The sequence below is a fragment of the Syngnathoides biaculeatus genome, chromosome 20 (genome assembly GCF_019802595.1).
Source record: "Syngnathoides biaculeatus isolate LvHL_M chromosome 20, ASM1980259v1, whole genome shotgun sequence".
In the NCBI taxonomy this organism is placed as follows: Eukaryota; Metazoa; Chordata; class Actinopteri; order Syngnathiformes; family Syngnathidae; genus Syngnathoides; species Syngnathoides biaculeatus.
Genome location: NC_084659.1, coordinates 12,517,052 through 12,539,960, shown reverse-complemented (window position 1 = coordinate 12,539,960; position 22,909 = coordinate 12,517,052). Strand labels below are relative to the sequence as shown.

Genomic DNA, 22,909 nt, shown 5'->3' with positions numbered 1-22,909 from the left:
AGAGCTCACAAGTAGTGATAGACGTACTCGCTCGAAGTTGCTGGTCAGTTTGGCGACGAGGAAAGCGCATGCGCGGACGCCAGTTTCTGGATTTGATAGCTTGTAGCGATCATTTCAAACTAACTTTACGGTAAAGGTTTGCGGTACGCAAGCGAGATAAGGAACCTATAAGTGGAATAATGATGATTTATAACATGTACTTTGGCGTTGACCGAAGTTAAGACGTCATCTCAGTGTTTCATGTTGCCTTCTGTGGGAATGACGACCTTTCCAACATGGCCGCCAGTAGCCTCGGTCGTATCGGGCTGCCGTAGCGAGCTTCTCTATCTCGTCGTTATACTTCTATGTAGGGTACTGGTCTTAGTGTCAACAACACAAGCTGCCGTGTGCTGCACTAAAATGTCCTAAATTTTGTGGTGAACCTGCCGAATCATCGTCACAGTAAGTTCAGAATTTCTTAACTAGACCAGAACATAATTTGTTCAACATTCGTGTCAGTTTGAAGTCGTCTCGGTTCACGTTGAAGCATCTCGGCCTAGTTTAGCGTAACATGCTAACAAAGAAACGCGTTTGGGATGAACACTTGGCCAAACAAAGATTACTTGTGAGCGTAAAGTGTTCTTTTTCTGGGTCAGAATACCTAAATACTAACGCCTAGATGTGGGGGAAAATGCTATATTTTCTCTATTGCCTTACTTTATATGAGATACTTAAAATAATATAATATAGAAGAGATTTCATATCTGCTGTTGGAATAATGTTTCAACAAATTTCATTTGTTATCTTCTTCCTGTCTCATTTTTTTAAACAATTCATAATTACACGTTCTACTCTTCTATGCATTTACTTATTTAACTCAGAATGTCCAACTCTTAATCTTGATAGAATTATTTCACGTTTGATTTTTTTTTTTTTTAATTTAAATGCTTTTTTTTTTTTTTTTTTTTTTTTTTACTCCTCCCAACATAGAGTGGAAACTTTTGTGATCGTCATGTAAAAAAATGTTTGCAAGAAGGACAGCAGAGTGCGAGGAGGAAATTTGGGGACCAAAACAGGAGAAGGAACCACAACGTAGACTACAGGAGGCTTTGTCTAACATGCAACCTCGGATTGTGCTATCCAGAACTGGTGGGTTCACTTCTCTTGCAATTGTTTAGAAAATCCATTAAGATTTTACAGGTCAAGTGTCATGCCCATGAACATTGTAAAATATATATTGTAATGAAAAATACATGTAAAAACATTCACTTCTATGTCTATATGAAAAAATAAACATGAGCGGAGAGCGCGTCATCCATGCGCAAAGTTGCGGAAGTCTCACTCGACATCCAAGCGGCGGCCATATTGCCTGCAACGACATCCGATTTTTCCGACGCCCCTTCTGACGTGGAAGCTCTTTTCGAAGGAGAGGACATCTCACAACCGAGTGAAGTGACGGGGGCAATATTACCCTATCTTTTCGAGCCAAATTTAGATGATGTGCGGATCACGACCAAACTCCGTGCGGCCAAACCACCTCTGCGGATGCGATGCTGTATTAAAACTACTCAAAAGTACCATTATCCAAAATGCTACTTGAATCATAGACGTTCTGACCAATAAGATTTATTTTGATTTAGAAATAGAAAACATGTAGCTTATAATAGTTTCAAACCCTGTTGGAAATGAGTTTGACATACTGCCAAAGCATATTGCGAACCCTGACACCCGCTAACCAGAGGCTGAGCTACACTGTAGTTGTTTTTTGAGTAAACACGTGGCAAGAGCACTTTTATCTTTCCCAGCGTGGAGATGGAAAGTATATGATCGACTACAACACACACGGAGGATTTTTCTGGTTGCCATGGATGTAGTATGGCAATGCTGCTGTTACTTTCTCTCGTTGGCAAACGTTTCTCAGCTTGCATTAAACCCGGTCGACGTCGCACTCACCGAGAGCCATCGACCCCGCTGTGATTGGTCGGGTTATATGGAAGTAAATATGTGCCACCGGGATTTGAATTTGAAATATAAAGTGATCACATTTTCAATAGGCTCCAATTCGCTGTCAAAAATTCACCGTCTGTGCCACCAGGCAGGGTTACTTCAAGTCAGAACCGAAGACCCAGCCAATCGCAGCTATCAAATCATTTTATTTCATCATGATCTCTTTCTAGCGTAATTTACGGCGGTATCTATTGTCAATCCATTGATGAAAGCTAGCAGGAGGTGATCTATCGCTTCCTAAAACACGTAGAGAGGAACAGTTTTCAACTTCAAGATAACGCGGTACCATGGTACAAAATGACCATTCGCATTTAGATTTTTGGACAGACTAGTCTAATGTTTGAACATAGATCAAGTCAAAGTAAATCACGTTCTCATATTTATTATAGTTAGATTCTGAAACATTATCTGTGTTATATCGCAGAACATCTTTAGCAATGCATGTTAAAACCTGAATGATGCTCACAAACAGTTTTAAGGTTAATGTTATGTTGCCTTCTATATTTAAAATACAGAATTCGATGTTTGTGCACTGTATTGTCTGTGCTTTCATCCTCGATCAGGCTGTGCCAAGGTGTAATTTTAACATTATACACCGTCTCATCCTGTACTTTCTAGTTTGGCTTCAGACCAGACCTTTTTTTACTCAAAAAAGAGAAAATCTCATCCAGTTTTGCCACTTTTTCTTCTATTATTCACACACTCCGACATTAATTAAAGCAAGAGCACTTATTTCATTATTTTTTTTACTTTTACCATAATTATCGAGAGTAAATACAAGCAGCATGTCGAACTCTTTGCTCTACTTTGGCCAGACTGTGTCGCCGGACAGTGTTTGTAATTGACCCCTCCGTAGAAATTGCGTCATCCGCGTCGCTGACCAATCAGAGGCCAGAGATCTGCATAAACCACGCCCCCTTTTTGTACCCGCCGTTCCCTCAGACAACGTTGCATCGTCCAGTATAGCTTTTGTTAGCTTTTTATTGTGTATTTGGGTTCTTTAACAAAAGATATGGTTAAGAGGTGTTGTCACGGACTTTGTAATAGTGACGACAGGTATCCTGAAAGGCTAGTTGGTGGAGTTCGATTCGTACCCTTTCCAAAACCGAAGACCCAGTACGAAAAATGCCTTCAATGGATCAAACTTTGTGGAAGACTGCATTATCAACTGAATCCATCAACCGGAACAGATATGCTTGCACGAAGGTAAGCCCTAAATTTGATTTTCAGTACATGTCTCATATAAATGAATTAGCAGTTCTTCGCTTGCATAATATAGCTACGTGTGAATGATTGACACACTTGATCTGTGTTGAGCGATACTTTGCGAGGACCTGACTGCACAAACGTGTTCTCTGTTCGGTGGTCAGCTAAGCTAAACCGGACTAGCAGTCCTAAAAGCCTTCGACGTGCACCGAGACACCAAGACTGAAGGAAGGATGTTTGAGGACACTAAAGTAGAAAAAAATCCATCTAATATCAACCGGAACACATGTTTGCATGAAGGTATGCCCTATATTTGATTTTCAATACGTCTCGTATAAATGAATTCGAAGTTCTTCGCTAGCATAACACTGCTGCGTGTGAACGATTGACACACTTATTCTTTGTTGAGCGATATTTAGCGATAATCGGACTACACAAACGTATTGATTTCTTGCTGGCTCGCGGCCGAAACTTAACCAGACTGTGTTTGCACGAAGATATGCCCTAAATTTGATTTTTAATACACGTCTCGTATAAATGAATGAGACGTTCTCCGCTAGCATAACATTGCTACGTGTGAATGATTGAATGAAATCAGAAGCATGGCGTCTCTCTCAGTTAAGAATGTATTGTATTGTATTTGCCATTTTTACTGTTTGTCTTATGTGAGCGCACGTGGCGTGACGTCACTTCAGGAGGCGTGGTTAAGTGCCCTGTACAGAGGGGTCAATTGCCACAGCAATGAAATGACAACACTGAGTTTTCATTCCTTTGACGATTATTCCCTCTTTCCGCTTAGCACTTTTGTTGTTCTTGTCCCTTTGATTGAATTTCTGCTGGAAGGCGCCAACGTAAAAAGGATCAAGCAAATTCCCATATGTTTGTATTTTTATGTCTTGCAGATGTCAGTGAAGATCTTCATCCTGAGCAGCTGAAGCCAGAGTCGCCGAATATGAAAGAGGAAGAGGAGGACCGAGAGGTTCATCACATAAAAGAGGAAGAAGAGCTGGAGTGGCCTCGCATCAAAGAGGAAGAATTTTTGCACGTTAAAAAGGAAGAGCAGGAGGAAATCATCGAGCTTCCGTCGACCGGTGTCGAAGAGTGAAGATGAAGGTCAAAGTGAGGAGAGGAGAGGGGCGGAGCCTCCAAGCAGCAACTCGAGACAACACAGGACAACAGAAAGGGATGGAGGCCATTGTGGAGGACCTCAAGTGGACGATCTCTTCGCTCCATCATCACATAGTGATGACATGATGTCACACTCTCCTCACACTGATAAGGATAAGGAACAGTTTGAAGGTCACTCTGACAACAAATGCTTGAATTTGAAGGAGCACATGAGAAAACAAACTGCCGATAAACGTTTTGACTGCTCAGTGTGCAGTCAGAAATTTTCCAGAAAGGGAACCTTAAAAAATCACACAAGAACACACACGGGTGAGAAACCTTTTGTCTGCCCAGTTTGTGGTAAAAAATTTGCTCAAAGAAAAAATTTGACAGCGCATACAAAAACACACACCGGGGAGAAACCTTTTTCCTGCTCAGTTTGTGGTCAAACGTTTTCTCAGAGACATCATTTGACCACTCACACAAGAACGCACACGGGTGAAAAACCTTTTGCGTGCTCAATTTGTGGTCGAAGATTTACTCACAGCAGTCATTTAACGACTCACACAAGAACCCATAGTGGAGAAAAACCTTATGCCTGTTCGGTTTGTGGTCAAAGATTCTCTGCGAATGGAACCTTAAAAATTCACACAAGAACGCACACTGGAGAAAAACCTTTTACCTGCTCGGTTTGTGGTCGAAAATTCTCCCATAGCAGTCATTTAACAACACACACGCGAATGCACACTGGAGAGAAACCTTTTGCCTGTTCAATTTGTAATCAACGATTCTCTCGAAAGGCAACCTTAACATATCACACAAAAACTCACACAAGTAGAAAAGCTTTATCTTGCTTAGTTTGTGGTCAAACCTTTGCTAAAATAACAAAGTTCATAACCCATATTAAAGCACACCCTGGCGAGAAGCCGTTTGCCTGCTCAATTTGTGGTCGACGATTGACGCAAAGCAGCTATTTGTCAATACACACCAGAACCCACACTGGAGAGAAACCCTTTGCCTGCTCAATTTGCGGTCAAAGTTTCTCTGAAAATGGAACCTTAAAAGTACACACAAGAACACACACTGGAGAGAAACCTTTTGCCTGCTCAATTTGCGATCGTAAATTTGCTCATCGCAGTCATTTAACGACGCACACAAGAACCCATACTGGAGAGAAACCCTTTGCCTGTTTAGTTTGTAATCAACGATTCTCTCGCAGGGGTACCCTAAAATATCACACAAGAATACACACAGGTCAGAAAGCTTTTTCCTGTTTAGTTTGTGGCCAAACATTTGCTCAAAGAATACATTTGACAACTCACAAAAGACCACACACTGGCGAGTGACGGGTGTCAAAATGTCTTTCTTGAAGCTGAATAAATGCAAACGGATCTTGAAAAAAACTAATTCCAGATCCAGTGGGTTGACAATATTTATTTAGTTTGCCACGTCCAACAAGCATTAACGCAGTGTTTTCCTATGCAACGATAACCTCAAGGTGAAGGTGCTGAATATCGAGGGAATGCATCCATGTCATAAAATTACGTGATTTTTATTTACGCCGCTATACTGTCGGTCAAATAAAGCATTGTTGAAAGTTAATTCCGTTGAGACGAAACGAAAATACGTTTGATAGCACGACACCCAGAATTTTGTCCGATACCGTTAAACATTTAGAATGTGATAATAAACGAATGTACGTGGAAAAATGAGAGACACTTGGCATAGATGATCCATATTTCATGCCGAAGTCGATGTTTTCGCCCATAAGAAATTGGACTGTTAATTCACTTCCGCTTGTCTTGGACAACTGGATCTACACGTGTCTGATGAATAAGTCGTCGAGATTTTCACAGAAGAGTTTGAAAGCGTATAAAAATCTGGACACATACGAATACTTCCTTGCTGGATGGGTCAGATATGTCGTGTCCTGTAGAACTGAACGATATAAGTCTCATTTTGTGACGGCAAAGGTAAGCTGCAACTTGCAATACTAGATCTTGCATAACTCGCATAAACCAGGGTGTTAGATCTAGCTATGATTTTGGTCTAAGTTATTGCCGATATAGAAGGCCTCACGATTTTTTTAAAACTGACAACAACAAATCTAACTGGAGTGTTTGAAGCTCAGTAAGATTTTTCAATACAGATTCAAATATTTAAAAAAATGACCCCTGGTTTTACGCAAATCCGGATTTATTAACTATGATTGGAAATACATTTAGGACAGGGTGTCGTCTTCTCCGTACACGGAAGCCTATTGCTGCCACACGTTAACCTCTATAAACCTCTCTGTGATAGGCCTATTATTTTATTTTTAATATGCATTGTTGTCAAATGAGTCAACTTGGCATTATCAATACTTCTTAATAATTTGAGATTGAGAAGAATAATTCCTACCTGAAACGAAATGATTGCTACACAGACGTATGTATTTGGTTGACTAAATCTACGGGTTGTTTTCACGTGACGTCACCCGTTGTGCTGCCTTGAACGGCGACCATTTTCGACCGCTAAGCTCCGTTACTCATACATACGTATGGTGGACGACATTATGTTTCTAACCGCATTTATTGAAGACGCAACAGACAGCACGTCAAGCCCAGACTGACGACTAGGCTACATTGCATGCACACAGCATGAGACTCAGGACTGTGTAACAAAAGCGCAGTATTGTGCCCTTGATCTTTTACTCTTCGTGACAGAAATGACAAAGGACAAGCACTTACCTGTATGGTAACGCGGTAAACGAAAGGCAGTGGATTATGCTTTTATATCAATGAGGAATGATGCACGGATGGTACAGAACTCAGCACATGTAGCAGCAATTTTCGATAGCTACAAAAACTTAATTTTAAAAAATATAAAATATATAAAAATATATATGTATGGGCACGTACCTGTATGCTAACACGGAAAAGGAAAGGCGGTGGAATATTATTTTTTTAATATCAAGACAAACTCCATTTATTCAATTTTTTGTTCAAAAAGTAAAACCTGTATATTAGTTCACCACAAGCAAAGTGAAATGTTTATTATTTGTTTAAAATTTGATGATGGTGGCAGAAACACAAAAGAATATCAAATCCAGTGTTTCACAAAATTTCAAATCTTTCAAGTGACTAACAAAAAATTATCTTAACTGTCATGTTGGCCTTCTGAAAAGAGTATCGATTAAGCTTGTAAGCTTTGCTCGGCGACACATCGGCACGATGGAGGTTGAGACGGGGTAGCGGGATAGCAGCATCGGGCAATCGTCCACAAAGCCAAGTCTCCGTGAAGCACAGAGCCGCAGAACGTTCAAAGTCTTTTGTCAGAAGCGTGAGACGATGTCCCCGCTTACGAAGCCGGACTTTGTGTACCAGATCGCGAGGTGTTGAAGAGCGCGCCGACTCGCAACACTGGAAAAACCTTCAGCGAAATGACGAGAGTTGTCAAAAAAAAGTCAGAAGAAGGCTCTCTGATGGTTAGCAAGTCCTCTCTTGTGTACTTGAGTCCCGAGACGCCCGTGAAACACAAAAATACAAACGGTAACAGAGAGCAATCTGGAGACTTCTGCACTGGTAGGCGTTAGGTAGAGAGGTTAAATGGCGGCACGCAGTGGTGTGTGGGTAATTCAGCAAAAAATGTGATGTCAGTGAAAACAACCAATTGTAGCTTCTATCAAATGCCATCTGAAATAATAAATCAGGGCCATTTATAAAAATTCATTAAAAGGACGTATTTTTCATATGCTTTAATATCATTACACCGATTTGATCGGTATTGGACCACAATTGACCCCTCCGTACAGGGCACTTAACCACGCCTCCTGAAGTGACGTCACGCCACGTGCGCTGACGTCAGACAAACAATTAGCAAAAATGGCGTTGCAGGAAGAAAAGACGAGAGTGAAATTGTCCGATTTACCAGCTGATTTCTCACTCGCATTCTTGGCTAATAGTGAAATATCGTTGAAAAGCAGACAGCAGGGCTTCAAGTATTTCAGCGAGGGGTATTTCAATGGTATTTACATGCATATCGACGGAGAAACCATCGATATTAGCGCAAGATCTTTCCGGAGTCAGAGGAAGACAGAGAAGCCACACAATATAATACATTATAACCCAAAGACAAATTCGTCGTTGACAGTTTCCTATTTTCGCGTTACATATCACACTTGTGTGCAGAATCTGTATGTGTATCTGTATAGCCGTTTGTGAACCGCCGTATGAAGGAAAAGAAGGCGAGGCTTGATTTATGAGTTGTTTCTCTCGTTTTCTTTGTGTAACGTCACGCGCTCCCCTCAAAAATTATTATTGAATTGGTGCCGAACCTACGTAAGTCCCGACCGAGTACGACAATCACTGCTTTAGTGTCCTAAAACATCCTTCCTTCACTCTTGGTGTCTCGGTGCACGTCGAAGGCTTTTAGGACTCGCTAGTCCGGTTTAGCTTAGCTCACCGCCAACAAAGAGACACGTTTGTGCAGTCAGATCATCGCAAAATGTCGCTCAACACAGATCAAGTGTGTCAATCATTCACACGTAGCTATGTTATGCAAGCGAAGAACTGCTAATTCATTTATATGAGACATGTATTGAAAATCAAATATACGGCATACCTTCGTGCAAACAAACAAAGTCCGGTTTAGCTTCTCTCGGGAGCGCCGAAGAGAGAGACGTTTGTGCAGTCAGATCATCGCAAAATATCGCTCAACACAGATCAAGTGTGTCAATCACAATTCTCTTGGCTTGAGTCTTGCCCCCCCCAAAACGCACACACACTTCTGACCGTTTTGGGAGTGGCTGCTGGCTTCTGGATTGCTATACTATACTGGACCATGCAGCGTTGTCTGAAAAAACTGCGGGTCAAAAAAGGGGCGTGGTTTATGCAGATCTCTGGCCTCTGATTGGTCAGTGACGCGGATTGCGCAATTTCTACGGAGGGGTCAATTAGCCTTGTGTACTCGAGCTATGTTCAGATCTGCGCGTCGTATATTTGCAAGCCACTTTTGATGCCGTTTTTTTCTACAACTCCATTGTATCTTCTCCTTCATGCCATCTAATCTTGGGAACACCGAAAAATCGCTTTCCAGTGTCTCCATTTCCGCGACTTCAACATCCGTAGACGCAACAAAAATCTGGCGTGATGATGATGGACAGTTGACAGCATGTCTAAAACAATGGCGGTCAAGTGAATAAGTGTGACGTCATGTGCAAACCAGCCATTGCTGCCCTTTGGGCACACCAAAATGCTTGCAATATCTCCACGTGATCACTTATGATGTGAAAATTTGGTATAGATTTGAACGACAATCATGTAAGTTGACATGATTTACCTGCGCAGGCCACAAAAATCACGCGGTGGGCCAGATCTGGCCCCTGGGCCTTGATTTTGACACCTGTGATCTACCACTTCGCTCTTTTAAATGGTGCTGATCTACTTCCCCCAAAAAAGTCTCAAAATATGTGCAGCTTTCGGGAGGAGCTGCACCTATTTCAAGAGAACACTGACAAGAAATTTAAACTTGCCCTCAAATCTTGTATTGCAAACACAATTTGCCTTGGAACAAAGAAATAACTGAAAATGTATTTTATTTTCCTGGCCAGGGCGGCACAGTGGCTCAGCTGGTGAAGCGTCGGCCTCACAGTTCTGAGGTCCCGGGTTCAATATCAGACCCGTATGTGTGGAGTTTGCATGTTCTCTCCATGCCTGCGTGGGTTTTTTTTCGGGCACTCAGGTTTCCTCCTACATCCCAAAAACATGCAACATTATTTGAACAGTCTAAATTGCCCCGAGGTGTGATTGTGAGTGTGACTGTTTGTCTCTATGTGCCCTGCGATTGGCTGGCGACCAGTTCAGGGTGTACCCCGCCTCCTGCCCGTTGACAGCTGGGATAGGCTCCAGCACTCCCCGCGAGACTTGTGAGGATAAGCAGCTAAGAAAATGGATGGATGGAATGATGAGTTGGGTGTGTAATGGTTTTAAGGTCACAGTTTGATCTCATGCCTTCAGGGAAGAAATTGAGGGGAACAAAAAAAAAAAAAATACTGTTTAGGTTTTGTGTTCACAGGAACAGATTACATGACATTTATTGAGATACAAAAATCAAAGGCATGAAAAAGGTGACAAAAAAAGAAAAACATTGTAGCCACATTTCCCATTGAATACAACTCTGGTCACCAAAGTTACGTGTACTATGCTATTCCCCAACCCGGAAATAGTAGTAACTTTGTACTCAAGTAAGAAAACTGTTACTTGACATGTGGCAAAACTAAATAGCAGTCCCCCAAAAAATTACTTAACAGTAAAAGGTGAAATAATTACTCAAAAGCAGATTGAATAGTAACTTCAGATTTTGAATCACATGTACAATAAATAATTACAAAATGCAAATTCTGATCTCGCTTTTTGTGTGTATTTTCTGTGTGTTTTGTGTGCAAAACTACAAAAAAAATATTTACTACTACGACTGTTTCCTCGAGTTGTGAGTGAATTGAAATATACACGTTTGAGGAGGCAGTGGCAAATACTACAATACATAAAAGCTGTTGTTTTTACTAGTTTAAATGTAAAAAATAAAATGAACACATCGTGCTATTGCCTTCATTGTAACGATGACCTTCCCAACATGGCCACCACATAGGCACGAGAAGCAGCCTGGTATGGAAGCCGGTGGGTGAGGTCATGTGACTTTCTTCTGTTGGTTCATTGGTTGTTTCATTGGTGAGAAAACTAGGAATAAATACTTGTAATAGGAATTAATACTTGATAAATATGCAATAATTATGAGAAAATTATGATAAAAGTACCAACATGTAACAGATTTGCATGTATGATTTGTATTTTTAAAAGATTTCATGTGGATGTAAATGTAAACAGCTTGCACCCTCGCAGGCGGATCATTTGACAATATATAGACATGCAATGTTTTTATGAAGTACAAGTATCATAAATCATAAATGGGTGACTTTCGATTTTTAGTGAACTTTTATCAACAACTTGTATGTTTAAGTCATTCCGGAAGTTGCGCAATGCATCCGAGACTTTTGGTATGATCTCTGGCCACTTTTTCATGTGATCCGCCCAACTCGGTACATGAGCAGGAAATATAAAATGACATAGCATGCTAAGGAGTAAATATTATAAATATCTACTCTACTGAAATAGCTAAGATAGTTCATGAAAAAGCAAAAGAACACGAAATAATTTCCAGCGTCCTCATCCGTGCAACCAACAGATACTTTTCACGTGATGTCACAATTTTGTTTGCGACACCTACTGGATGGCAAAACTACAATACAACTCACATTTTTTAGTGATCTTTTTGTGAATATTGGCTTGCTGATAAGCGTCTTACAGCCTTTTCTTTGTGGTATTTCATTGTCTGGCTTATATTTGTAAGAACGGAGAGAAAAAGGGGTCTGACACCTCAGGCATTGTTTACCTTTTGCTGGGCATTCAACTAATTTCCTGTGGTATCCTCCACACTTGTTACATATTTTTATGGAGGTCTTTGGGCTATCAATATGCCTACTAGCACCCGCAGTGAAACTTTTGATTTCCAGGTTTGCGGTGGATAAGGTGAACCTCGTGGCTGTCGCTACCCATAGCATTTAGCTGGACTTTTGCTAACTCGTGGGTGCAGGCTATGCCGATCGCTTTTTTCGAGCGTGAGCGCCGGCCACTGGCTGAGTAACATTTCTCGGTGAGTCGGTAGCGAGAAGACCATCTTATGGGTGTTTCTGTAGTGACAGTCTTTAAAGGTCACGTGTCATCAAACGTGGGTGACGTTTATTTTGCTTCCCAACCTCTCGAGCTCACTTCCTTATCGTCCTGTCTCGTCGCAACCCGCTGACGTCGACACAGTGCTCTCAGTTTCACATGTGGATTATTCCTCACGCCAGCAAAAGTGCCTCAATCACTTCTAGTTACAGTGTTTGTTTGTCAAAGAACTTTCAAGATAAGATCAAACAATAACAAAACATTACAGTAAACATTTATCGCTTCCTAGCCATGATAACCATGATACGTAGACACGATCTTGCCGTCCAAAACAAACACGTGATTGGCGTCAGTGAAAAGTATCTATTGGGCCACTGATAGTCCTCGTGCATTGCTAAAGTCTTTGCAAAGCTCTTATTAAAACAGTCTCCAGGTACACCTGCAGGCTCTCATAAAGAAGGTAACATAGAATAAATGCAATCATCCTTGTTGCATGAACTGATGACACCTGTTCAGATGACGGGAAAAACTTTCATGGATCATTGGCGTTCTCATCAACACACCTGTGACGGTTGGCCAGATACTGACGAGAGAACCTTTTTCCACAAATTGAGCAGGAAAAAGGTTTCTCTCCGGTGTGCGTTCTTGAGTGTGTTGTTAAATATTTGTTTTTAGTGAATCCTTGACCACAAACTGTGCAGGTAAAAGGTTTCTCGCCTGTGTGGATTCTCGTGTGTCTTATTAGCCTTACATTTGTGGGGAATCGTTTGCCACAAATAGAGCAGGAAAAAGGTTTCTCACCAGTGTGGGATCTTGTATGTCTGACTAAGCTCTGATTTACGGAGAATCTTTGGCCACAAATTGAACAGGAATAAGGTTTTTCTCCAGTGTGTGTTCTTTTGTGTATTCTTAAGTTTGCCCTCATAGGGAAACTTTGACCACAAACTGAGCAGGAAAAAGGCTTTTCACCAGTGTGGGTTCTCATGTGTTGTCTGAAAAAATATCCGCGATCAAAGAATCTTTTACCACAGATTGCACAGGCAAAAGGTTTCTCACCTGTGTGAGTTCTTGTATGTCTTATTAGTCTTACATTTGTGGGGAATTGTTTGCCACAAATAGAGCAGGAAAAAGGTTTCTCATCAGTGTGGGTTCTTCTATGTCTAACTAGGCTCTGATTTACGGAGAATCTTTGTCCACAAATTGAACAGGAATAAGGTTTTTCTCCAGTGTGTGTTCTTTTGTGTATTATTAAGTTTGCCCTCACAGGGAAACTTTGACCACAAACTGAGCAGGAAAAAGGCTTTTCACCAGTGTGGGTTCTCATGTGTCGTCTTACATATCCGCGATCAGCGAATCTTTGACCACAAATTACGCAGGCAAAAGGTTTCTCACCTGTGTGGGCTCGCATGTGTCTTTCTAAGCTTTGCTTTTCAGGGTATTGTTTACCACAAAGTGAGCAGGGAAAAAGATTCTCACCTGTGTGGGTTCTGGTATGTCTTTTGAAGCTTCGATTATTGGCGAAACTTTGCCCACAAACTGTGCAGGAAAAAGGTTTCTCACCAGTGTGGGTTCTCATGTGAATGACTAAGCTTTCCTTTCGGGATAATCTTTGACCGCAAACTGTGCAGGCAAAAGGTTTCTCACCTGTGTGGGTTCTTGTATGTCTAATTTGCTCTACATTCTTGGCGAATCGTTTGTTGCAAATTGAGCAGGAAAAAGGTTTCTCACCAGTGTGGGTTCCTGTATGTCTTATTAGTCTTACATTATTGGTGAATCGTTTGCCGCAAATAGAGCAGGAAAAAGGTTTCTCACCAGTGTGGGTTCTTGTATGTCTTACTAAGCTCTGATTTACGGAGAATCTTTGGCCACAAATTGAACAGGAATAAGGTTTTTCTCCAGTGTGTGTTCTTTTGTGTATTCTTAAGTTTGCCCTCACATGGAAACTTTGACCACAATCTGAGCAGGAAAAAGGCTTTTCACCAGTGTGGGTTCTCATGTGTTGTCTTACATAACTGCGATCAGCGAATCTTTTACCACAAATTACGCAGGCGAAAGGTTTCTCACCTGTGTGGGTTCTTGTATGTCTAATTTGCTCTACATTCTTCGCAAATCGTTTGTGGCAAATAGAGCAGGAAAAAGGTTTCTCACCAGTGTGGGTTCCTGTATGCCTTATTAGTCTTACATTATTGGCGAATCGTTTGCCGCAAATAGAGCAGGAAAAAGTTTTCTCACCAGTGTGGGTTCTTGTATGTCTTACTAAGCCCTGATTTACGGAGAATATTTTGCCACAAATTGAACAGGAATAAGGTTTTTCTCCAGTGTGTGTTGTTTTGTGTATTATTAATTTCGCCCTCACAGGGAAACTTTGACCACAAACTGAGCAGGAAAAAGGCTTTTCACCAGTGTGGGTTCTCATGTGTTGTCTTACATATCTGCGATCAGCGAATCTTTGACCACAAATTACGCAGGCAAAAGGTTTCTCACCTGTGTGGGTTTGCATGTGTCTTTTTAAGCTTCGCTTTTCAGGGAATTGTTTGCCACAAATTGAGCAGGGAAAAGGTTTCTCACCAGTGTGGGTTCTCATGTGACGGACTAAGTTTTCCTTTCGGGATAATCTTTGACCACAAACTGAGCAGGGAAAATCTATCACGCCCGTGTGCGTCTTCATGTGTCGTTTGAAAGTGGTCACAGAAGTAAACATTTTCCTACATTGGGAACATTTCAAGATTTTTTTGGACTTGTCACGTGCAATATCACCTTCCAAATGTTCATCTTCTTTATCATCCTTACTGTGGGGGGAGTGTGACATCATGTCATCACTTTCTGACGGTGGTGCTACGAGTCCGTCGGCTTGCGATCCTCCACGGTGGTCTCCATCACCATTTGTGTTGTGTTGACTTGGGCTCCTGCTTGGAGGCTCCGCCCCTCTGCTTCCCCCATTTTGACCTTCATCTTCACTCTTCAAATGGACACCAATCAATGGAACCTTGATGATTTCCTCCTGCTTTTCCTCTTTAATCTGTAGAAACTCTTCTCTCTCCTCTTTGATGTGCTCTACCTCTTCCTCTTTGATTCGAGAAGACACGGACTGCTCCCGCCCCAGATGAAGCTTTCCACTGATGTCTGCCAGACAAAAGAAGATAAACACACACACGGTTCAAATCTCATTTGTTAACAACAATAAACAATAAGGAAATAGCAGTATCGTTGATCAGGAAGATGGAGGAATACTTCCATACAGATTTGAACCTGTGGCAGTAATTAATGTTGAATATTTGGATGGTTCTTCGGGCGGAATGACGTGGAGTCTGTCTACTCGTAGGCCTACGCGCGACATAAGCGTGTAAACAAAGGCTCCCGGGAGCTCCGGGCCGGCAGCCGCGGATGGTTCTTTGGACGGGAATGAGGCGGAGTCTGACGAGCGAGCTCCAGCGGCGCGCCGCGAGCCGAGCTTCCAGGCGGCGAAGCTCGGCTAAAGCCCTCTAGTGCCGCTGAAGCTCGGCTAACGGCCTCCCTGGATGTCGAAGCTCGGCTCGCCGCCTGTCGCCGGAACTCGCGGCCTGCCTTCAGTGGCAGTGGAGGCCTTTAGCCGAGCTTTGGCGTCCAGTGCGAACGGCTTCCGCCGCCGGAGCTCACTCATCAGACTCCGCGTCATTCCCGTCCAAAGAACCATCCAGATGGGTAGAAATATTCCCAACCAAAAAAACAGATGCGTTAACCGTGGCAAAAGCCATATGCAAACATATAGTACCCGACCACGGCATTCCCAGAATCATTTGGAGTGACAATGGGACTCATTTCGTGAACCAGGTCATTGATAAAATGTCAGAACACTTAGGTATAGAAATGAAACACCATTGTGCGTACCACCCACAAAGTGCAGGGCTGGTCGAAAGGGCAAACGGTACTATAAAATGAAGACTGCGAAAAACAATGGAAGAAACAGGGAAACCATGGCCCGAGTGCCTGCACTCAGTGAAAATGTACATGAGAATTACACGGTTCGAGGCAGTCAGAAGAAGACCGTTCCATCCCCCCCTGTGGGAAGGGCAATCGGTGCAGGAGAAGGAAGGGACGCGAGACCCCACGGCCGAATGGTTACGCAAGTTGTTTATTGAAAGGCAGGTGTTAAAAGCAAATGATCTGCCGAGCGCCCCTTTGCTGTCCCCGCAGGAACTACTGAAGCCCGGTGACTTGTTCTTGGTCAAGGTCATCAAGAGCAAGTGCTGGTCCAGCCCAAGGTGGGACGGCCCCTTCCGTGTCCTGCTGACGACTCCCACCGCCATCAAGGTCGCTGAAAGACATCCGCCAATCCCACTGCAAACGAGTGGCTGAACCGAGCCCGACCAGCTCTGAGTAGACTGGAAGTCGGACGGTGCCAAGACCTTTGTCCGCTGAAGAACCCAGCTGACGTCTACTCATCAGCCACAAGGTAAGGTCCATCTGACTCCCAGACCACCCAGACGCAAGGCTTCTCTTGTAATCAGTGACATCGACGGTTTTCCGGCAACTCCGGCTGAGCACCACGCCGATATATGAAGCCAGTCTTTTTCATCATAGCCTTGGGCCTAGCATCGGCTCTCCTGCGGATACCTTACAATCCAAAAACCGTACCTCCGAGGAAGAGACCTCGGACGGTGTTTGGAACAGAGAATGCCGCCCACATCTTTGCGACCAACATGTGGTGGCGACATGCTCAGCTGACCGCATCGAACCTCAACATGACCAACTGCTACAGGGTGTCCAGGCCATGAGGCTATCGTCCCAAGCGGGAGGTCATGGGGGAATTTTTCCTGAACGCAGGTTTTCGCCCCCATCTGGCCCCTCAACTCATGTTGTGTGATCCACGATGATTGTTATTAAAACCATAAGGAGGGTAACAATTTCACGTGCTAACTGTGTATCCACCTTGTTTTCAACTCACAACAGGGGGGAAATGTAAGATAAGCTAATGTTAAAATGGGCAGATGCTACTTTGGATCAGCCCAATGTCTGCCACCTCAGGACTTTTCCTCAACTCTTGACCGCTGTGAATGTGTGTTGAAAACAATGTCGTGTCTCTGATTTATGGTACGGCGCCTAACCAGCAGAGTCAGTGGCCTAACTGCCACGTGGCGCAACCACAGAGATACGATTTGCCCAAGTGCCACGCGCGATGTTTAACTGGTTATGCGACTCATAAACCGACCCAGCAACAACTTCTCAATAAAAAGCCTGCACTCAGAGAGCTCGAACGGGAGGGACCCCGCAACAGGGCTGACGCCCTGTCACGCTCCTTCGGGCTCTCCCCACTGCAGTTGGAAAATATGTTACTCTCTGACTCCTGTCCAGTTATTTTGAACCTCCTCACGGGTCACTTTGTGGTATCGAGCCTTTTTAGACCCGACAGGCACCAATTTACACATATATTTTATGACAATCCCATGACCCTTGTGAGGATAAGCAATTCAGTAAATGGATGGATTTTGGGTAACGAAGAATTGCTATTCAAAATTTGCCAAGACAGTGAAGTATTATGATTATTATTGTTAAATATTGTATTGCAGGTTCAGATAGAATGAAACGATCAACTATTTTATCTATCCATCTGTCGTCCGAGCAGCTTATCCTCACAACGGTTGCAGGAGTGCCTGACGAGATGGCGAGAACGGCTATCGAAGAGTAGTGTGAAAAAGTAGTGGCACTTTTGAAAAATTCTTACATTTTTTTTTTTTTTTTACATAGTTTACAAAATTGTATGTTTCAGATCACAAAAACAAATGTAAATATCAGACAAATATAACCTCAGTGAAGTGAAATTGCTGTTTTCAAATGCAGGATTTCATTTATTAAAGGATTTTTTTCCCCTTTAATAAATGTGTTGGATGTGCGACATGCAATATCACCTTCCAAATGTTCATCTTCTTTATCATCCTTACTGTGGGGGGAGTGTGACATCATGTCATCACTTTCTGACGGTGGTGCTACGAGTCCGTCGGCTTGCGATCCTCCACGGTGGTCTCCATCACCATTTGTGTTGTGTTGACTTGGGCTCCTGCTTGGAGGCTCCGCCCCTCTGCTTCCCCCATTTTGACCTTCATCTTCGCTCTTCAAATGGACACCAATCGATGGAACCTTGATGATTTCCTCCTGCTCTTCCTCTTTCATCTGTAGAAACTCTTCTCTCTCCTCTTTGATGTCCTCAACCTCTTCATCCCGCTCTTCCTCTTTGATTCGAGAAGACACGGACTGCTCCCGCCCCGGATGAAACTTTCCACTGATGTCTGCCGGACAAAAGAATATAAACACACACACGTTGTCAAATCTCATTTGTTAACAACAATGAACAATAAAGAAATAGCAGTATCGGTTGATCGGGAAGACGGAGGAATACTTCCATGCAGATTTGAACCTGTGGCTTGAAGACTATTTTACTTTGATTGCACTTTTCATTTGCTTAACCTTATACATTTAATCAACAGATAAAGTGTTGCCCAGTTGCTCATCAGACAAGGATGTGTTGTGGAGCCGGTGGTTGTCCTTGATCTTTGTACGCAGAAAACCGGCTGGTGCCATCTTCCTCTCCCTGGCGTTGCCGTGGAGACAAACGACACCAGATAAGGAGCGGAAAGTTACCATCCCGGCCCAGGACCAGACTGCAGGGGGGCAGCCACTTTTACCATGGACCCGTACATATAAAAACGTTGTGTTACCGGGCAGCTCTTGTCTTCTTCTTTGGCTATCCTGCCAGAGGACACACGTCAAGATAAGACAAGGAAGTCTGTATTGCACATTCCTTTGTAATAAATCAATTTCCTGTTAACGTTTTCTAATCATATCTTCCTCGCGTAGGGTTCAAACTCGCAAATCCCTACAACTTGGTGACCCCGACCGTAAGTCGAGGGAGGGAGACGAGCGTTGGCCGTCGACAGATGAGATTAAGAGAGACATATGAGAAACACAGGAGCGTTATACGGACAAGTCGAGGGTGGTTGTCTGTGCTTCTGGCTTCTCCGGGTCGCGGCCAAAACCAAAAGGGAAGCAGGAGCCTGTTTACTGTCGAATTCTGCATATTGAACTGCCGAAATGTGAGAAGTCATTGGTATCAGATTGTTCATGCCTCATATGAGTTATTGAGAATAAGACATAAAGAGAAGACGAGAAGTTGTGTATCCCGTCGTAGCTGACGTACATTGTAGAGGTACAATTGCACTGTGAGGTTCATCTGTTACACCTAAGGGGGGACGGGATCCCTTAAAAATAGAGGGTTTGCCGTCGGCTTGAGCCCGGGCCATCGCGGGGTGGAGTACGAAAAAAGAAACGAATCGTATAGGCTAATTTGTTGCACGATAGGAATTCGGTTGGGTTTAGTCGAAGAAGAGTGACCACTAAATATAAGAAATAATCATGGACGGTGAATTTGATCATGAATGTGCTGAATATAATCCAACTAAAGGTGAAATGTGCATTGCAATTGAGCGGCAAATGATGCCTAAAGGTGACAAAAAGAAACAAGATAAAGAAAGGAAGCGCGCATTAAAAAAAAGGCAAAAGCACAATTTGGGTCAAATTCGCGAGTGGGACAAACTGACAGAGACTATGTAAATATAATATAAATATAAATGGAAAAGACTATGAAAGATGTAAGCGACATATTAGATAAAAGGCTCATGGAACTTAAAGAGGTGAAAAGAGAAAGAGCACTGCCCATTTAATGATGGTGACGGACGTTGGAAAGGGACCAGGAAACTATCCGAGACGGCTGGTAAGGTGGCGTGTGACGTTGATGGGATCAAGGAGCCCATGAGAAAAAGAAGATGGAGCTGAGAAAAGTTGGATTTGATATGTGGACGCGAGCGAAGGACTGCAAAAATGAGAAAGGAGGCACGTCGAACACGCATGCACGCACACGCCCTGAATCAGACGTAAGTACACTACACACACACACACACACACACACACACACACAGAGGAAGCAAGAGGAGCTGAAGTTGGTTGGTTAAAACGGTCTCGTTGATTTGACGCGAAGTGCCCTCTCGGAGGCGGAAATAACACGATGACTATTATTATTACATTATATTATGACAGCACGGTGGCGTAGCTGATAAAGCGTGGGCCTCACAGTTCCCAGGTTCCATCCCAGACCCGCCTGTGTGGAGTTTGCATGTTCTCCCCGTCCGTGCCTGCATGGGTTTCCTCGCACATCCCAAAAACACCCAAGGTTGCCCCGAAGTGTGATTGTGAGTGAGACTGTTTTCCGTCTCTATGCGCCCTGCGATTGGCTGGCAACCATTTCAGGGTGTACCCCGCCTCCTGCCCGTTGACAGCTGGGATTGGCTCCAGCACTTCGCGCGACCCTCATGAGGATAAGCAGTAAAGAAAATAGATGGATATTATATAAAAAACAAACAAAATGCGACAAGGTTGAAAACTTTATTTTCTCATGCTTTTTAGAATATATCCAATTTTTGATCATATTACTTGCACTGTATGCAGTTTTAATTCTTTTTTAAATATTGTCATTTTTATTGTTTTTGTCCCATTTCAAATGTTTTATCTTTGTTTTTAAATGCCTTTAATCATGTGAAGCACATTGAGTAACCTCGTGTATGAAATGCGCTATAGAAATAAATTTGCCTATGATAGAGGCTCTGGCAGGTCCAATATACAAGCAGTTTGGTCTTAAAGTGGTTGATTGTCTTACTGCTAACTTGTTTCGTCTCTTTATGTTCAGGACTGCGATCCTGGCAGGTCTCCCTGCACCAGTACAGACCACTCTTAAAGCTGACCCTGACCTCCTGTCGAGAGATGAGCCTAGATTTAGATGACACTTAGCGCATCACCTCAAAATGTATTCAAGCCAACAACAAAGTGAGGATAATCAAATTACTAAACTCCAAACAACAACTTCTTAAAGGTCAAGTAGCACAGGCGAGACGTAAAGGTCCAAAACAACACCAGACGTAATTTTTCAGCAGGTACAACCACCTAGACAGGCAGGTGGGTTCTGGGGTAATAGCCGGGGTGGATACGCAGGAAGGCGTGGAGGAGGCCGGGGGAGAGTGCAACATCAACGTGATCAAGGGTGTTTTGGTTGTGGTTCTCTCGATCACTGGATTAAAGACTGTCTTACAGCTCCTCCACCTCAAGCTCCAATGCAAGGGCGTGGTGTCTGGTCCAACAACCGAGGGGGGCCAAGGCAAAGGCAGAAATGACAGCTTTGGCAGCAGGATGGACAGCAGCCAGGTGGACTGTACCACTAGGGGTGCCCGGGAAGCCAGGGCTTCGGCGATGCAGGTGCCATGATCCCCATCTCTGTTGCGGGGTCGAAAAGTGAACACTTGTTGACACAGGGGCAACACACTCCTCAGTCGACATCTCGGTCCCGGACATCTTATTGTCACAACACACTGTGCAATTGATGGGCTTCTCAGGGACTCAACAGGCCCTAAAATGGACTCAACTCCTACCGACAATCTTGGCTGGACGGACCTTCCACCATTCGGTTGTACATTCACCACAAACACCAGTGGCAGCTGACACCGTCTGCCACTCTGGACAATGGCTTATGACACCTGTGAGTGAACCAACTCCAACTGTGGACATTTATTGGGCCCGACTTGAACCAGAAACACCGTTCAAACCTGGTCTCATACATCAATTGACCCCTCCGTACAGGGCACTTAACCACGCCTCCTGAAGTGACGTCACACCACGTGGGCTCACGTAAGACAAACAGTAAAAATGGCAAATACAATACATTCTGAACTGAGACAGACTCTATGCTTCTGATTTCATTCAAATCAACGATATATTATAGATTCTAAATACAATACATTCTTAACTGAGAGAGACGCCATGCTTCCGATTTCATTCAATCATTCACACGTAGCAATGTTATGCTAGCGGAGAACGTCTCATTCATTTATACGAGATGTGTATTAAAAATCTAATTTAGGGCATATCTTCGTGCAAACACAGTCTGGTTAAGCTTCGGCCGCGAGCCAGCAAGAAAGCGACACGTTTGTGCAGTCCACTATGTCCTCGGACCATCGTTCTTCTATTCTACAGCTACTCTTTGTCCATGTGCTGATCTCTCTGTCTGGGCTATCCTGCCAGAAGACACACATCTCGTGTGCGGCAGATACCTACATAAGACCCGGACGTCTGTATCGCACATTCCTTTGCAATAAATTCATTTGCTGTTAAGTTTTTCTAATCATTGGTCAAATCTTCCTCGATTCGTGAACACGCATAGGATACAAACTCGCAAATCCCTACAAACCTCAGTGAAGTTAAATTGCTTTTTTTGAAATGCGGGATTTCATTTATTAAAACGTCATTTAAGCCGTCATTGAACCTTTGAAATCTTTTCATGCAACTATAGCACTAAATTAACATCAGAGTGCAGTTATTAACCGAGCAAATGAGAGCAAGAACACTGCAAACCTGATCTGGGTAACACAACTGCGTCCACAAAGCGACGTTCTCGCTCGTCCTCCACTTTCGTTTCACAAAGTTCCTTCTTGCACTTCGCCGTCGTTCTCGCGAACATTTTCACACGATTATCGCCACACTTTCACCGGTGAGCTCTAATTTGCGATATTCTGCAAACAAACTTGTTTTTGTTGTTGTTAGCGGCTAGCGAGCTAAGCTAACAAGGCGAAAAATCACAACTTGCACCCCGAGTTGAGATGAACACGAAGATTTAAAGAATGTTTTGGACGTTTAAATTAGTGATTAAAGAACGATGTCCAGGTTTCAATCCGTTCTCGACTAATTAAAGAGGAACTAAGTCATGGGGCGCATTCGATTACTCAGCAAAAATACACACGCTAATCAGGAGCGGAAGTCGCTGCCGCGAGAGAAGCGCATGCGCAGACTCTCTAGCGGAAGTTGGTGGCAACAAGGGAAGCGCATGCGCG

The 22,909-nt window shown here is 43.3% G+C and overlaps 2 protein-coding genes across 8 annotated transcripts; one reads left to right on the top strand and one right to left on the bottom strand.

Annotated features, from left to right (window-relative positions):
- Nucleotides 1–152: 152 nt before the first annotated feature.
- LOC133493909 (zinc finger protein OZF-like) lies at nucleotides 153–7,123 on the top strand. 6 transcript variants are annotated; one of them, XM_061807912.1, is made up of 5 exons: nucleotides 153–441; nucleotides 970–1,128; nucleotides 3,060–3,192; nucleotides 3,357–3,492; nucleotides 4,095–7,123. In XM_061807912.1, exon 5 carries the CDS (start codon nucleotides 4,443–4,445, stop codon nucleotides 5,643–5,645), a length of 1,203 nt encoding a protein of 400 aa, XP_061663896.1. In that variant the 5' UTR covers nucleotides 153–441; nucleotides 970–1,128; nucleotides 3,060–3,192; nucleotides 3,357–3,492; nucleotides 4,095–4,442; the 3' UTR covers nucleotides 5,646–7,123. The 6 variants fall into 6 exon arrangements, with proteins under 6 accessions (XP_061663896.1, XP_061663895.1, XP_061663894.1 ...); XM_061807911.1 differs by having other exon boundaries at nucleotides 3,055–3,192; XM_061807910.1 differs by having other exon boundaries at nucleotides 3,043–3,192.
- A 4,834-nt stretch (nucleotides 7,124–11,957) lies between these two features.
- LOC133493884 (zinc finger protein 271-like) lies at nucleotides 11,958–22,874 on the bottom strand. 2 transcript variants are annotated; one of them, XM_061807839.1, is made up of 3 exons: nucleotides 22,434–22,874; nucleotides 17,891–18,268; nucleotides 11,958–15,128 (listed from the first exon to the last, which is right to left on the bottom strand). In XM_061807839.1, the coding sequence occupies exons 1-3, from the start codon at nucleotides 22,537–22,539 to the stop codon at nucleotides 12,538–12,540; spliced, it is 3,075 nt and encodes a 1,024-aa protein (XP_061663823.1). In that variant the 5' UTR covers nucleotides 22,540–22,874; the 3' UTR covers nucleotides 11,958–12,537. The 2 variants fall into 2 exon arrangements, with proteins under 2 accessions (XP_061663823.1, XP_061663824.1); XM_061807840.1 differs by having other exon boundaries at nucleotides 17,924–18,268.
- Nucleotides 22,875–22,909: the final 35 nt, after the last annotated feature.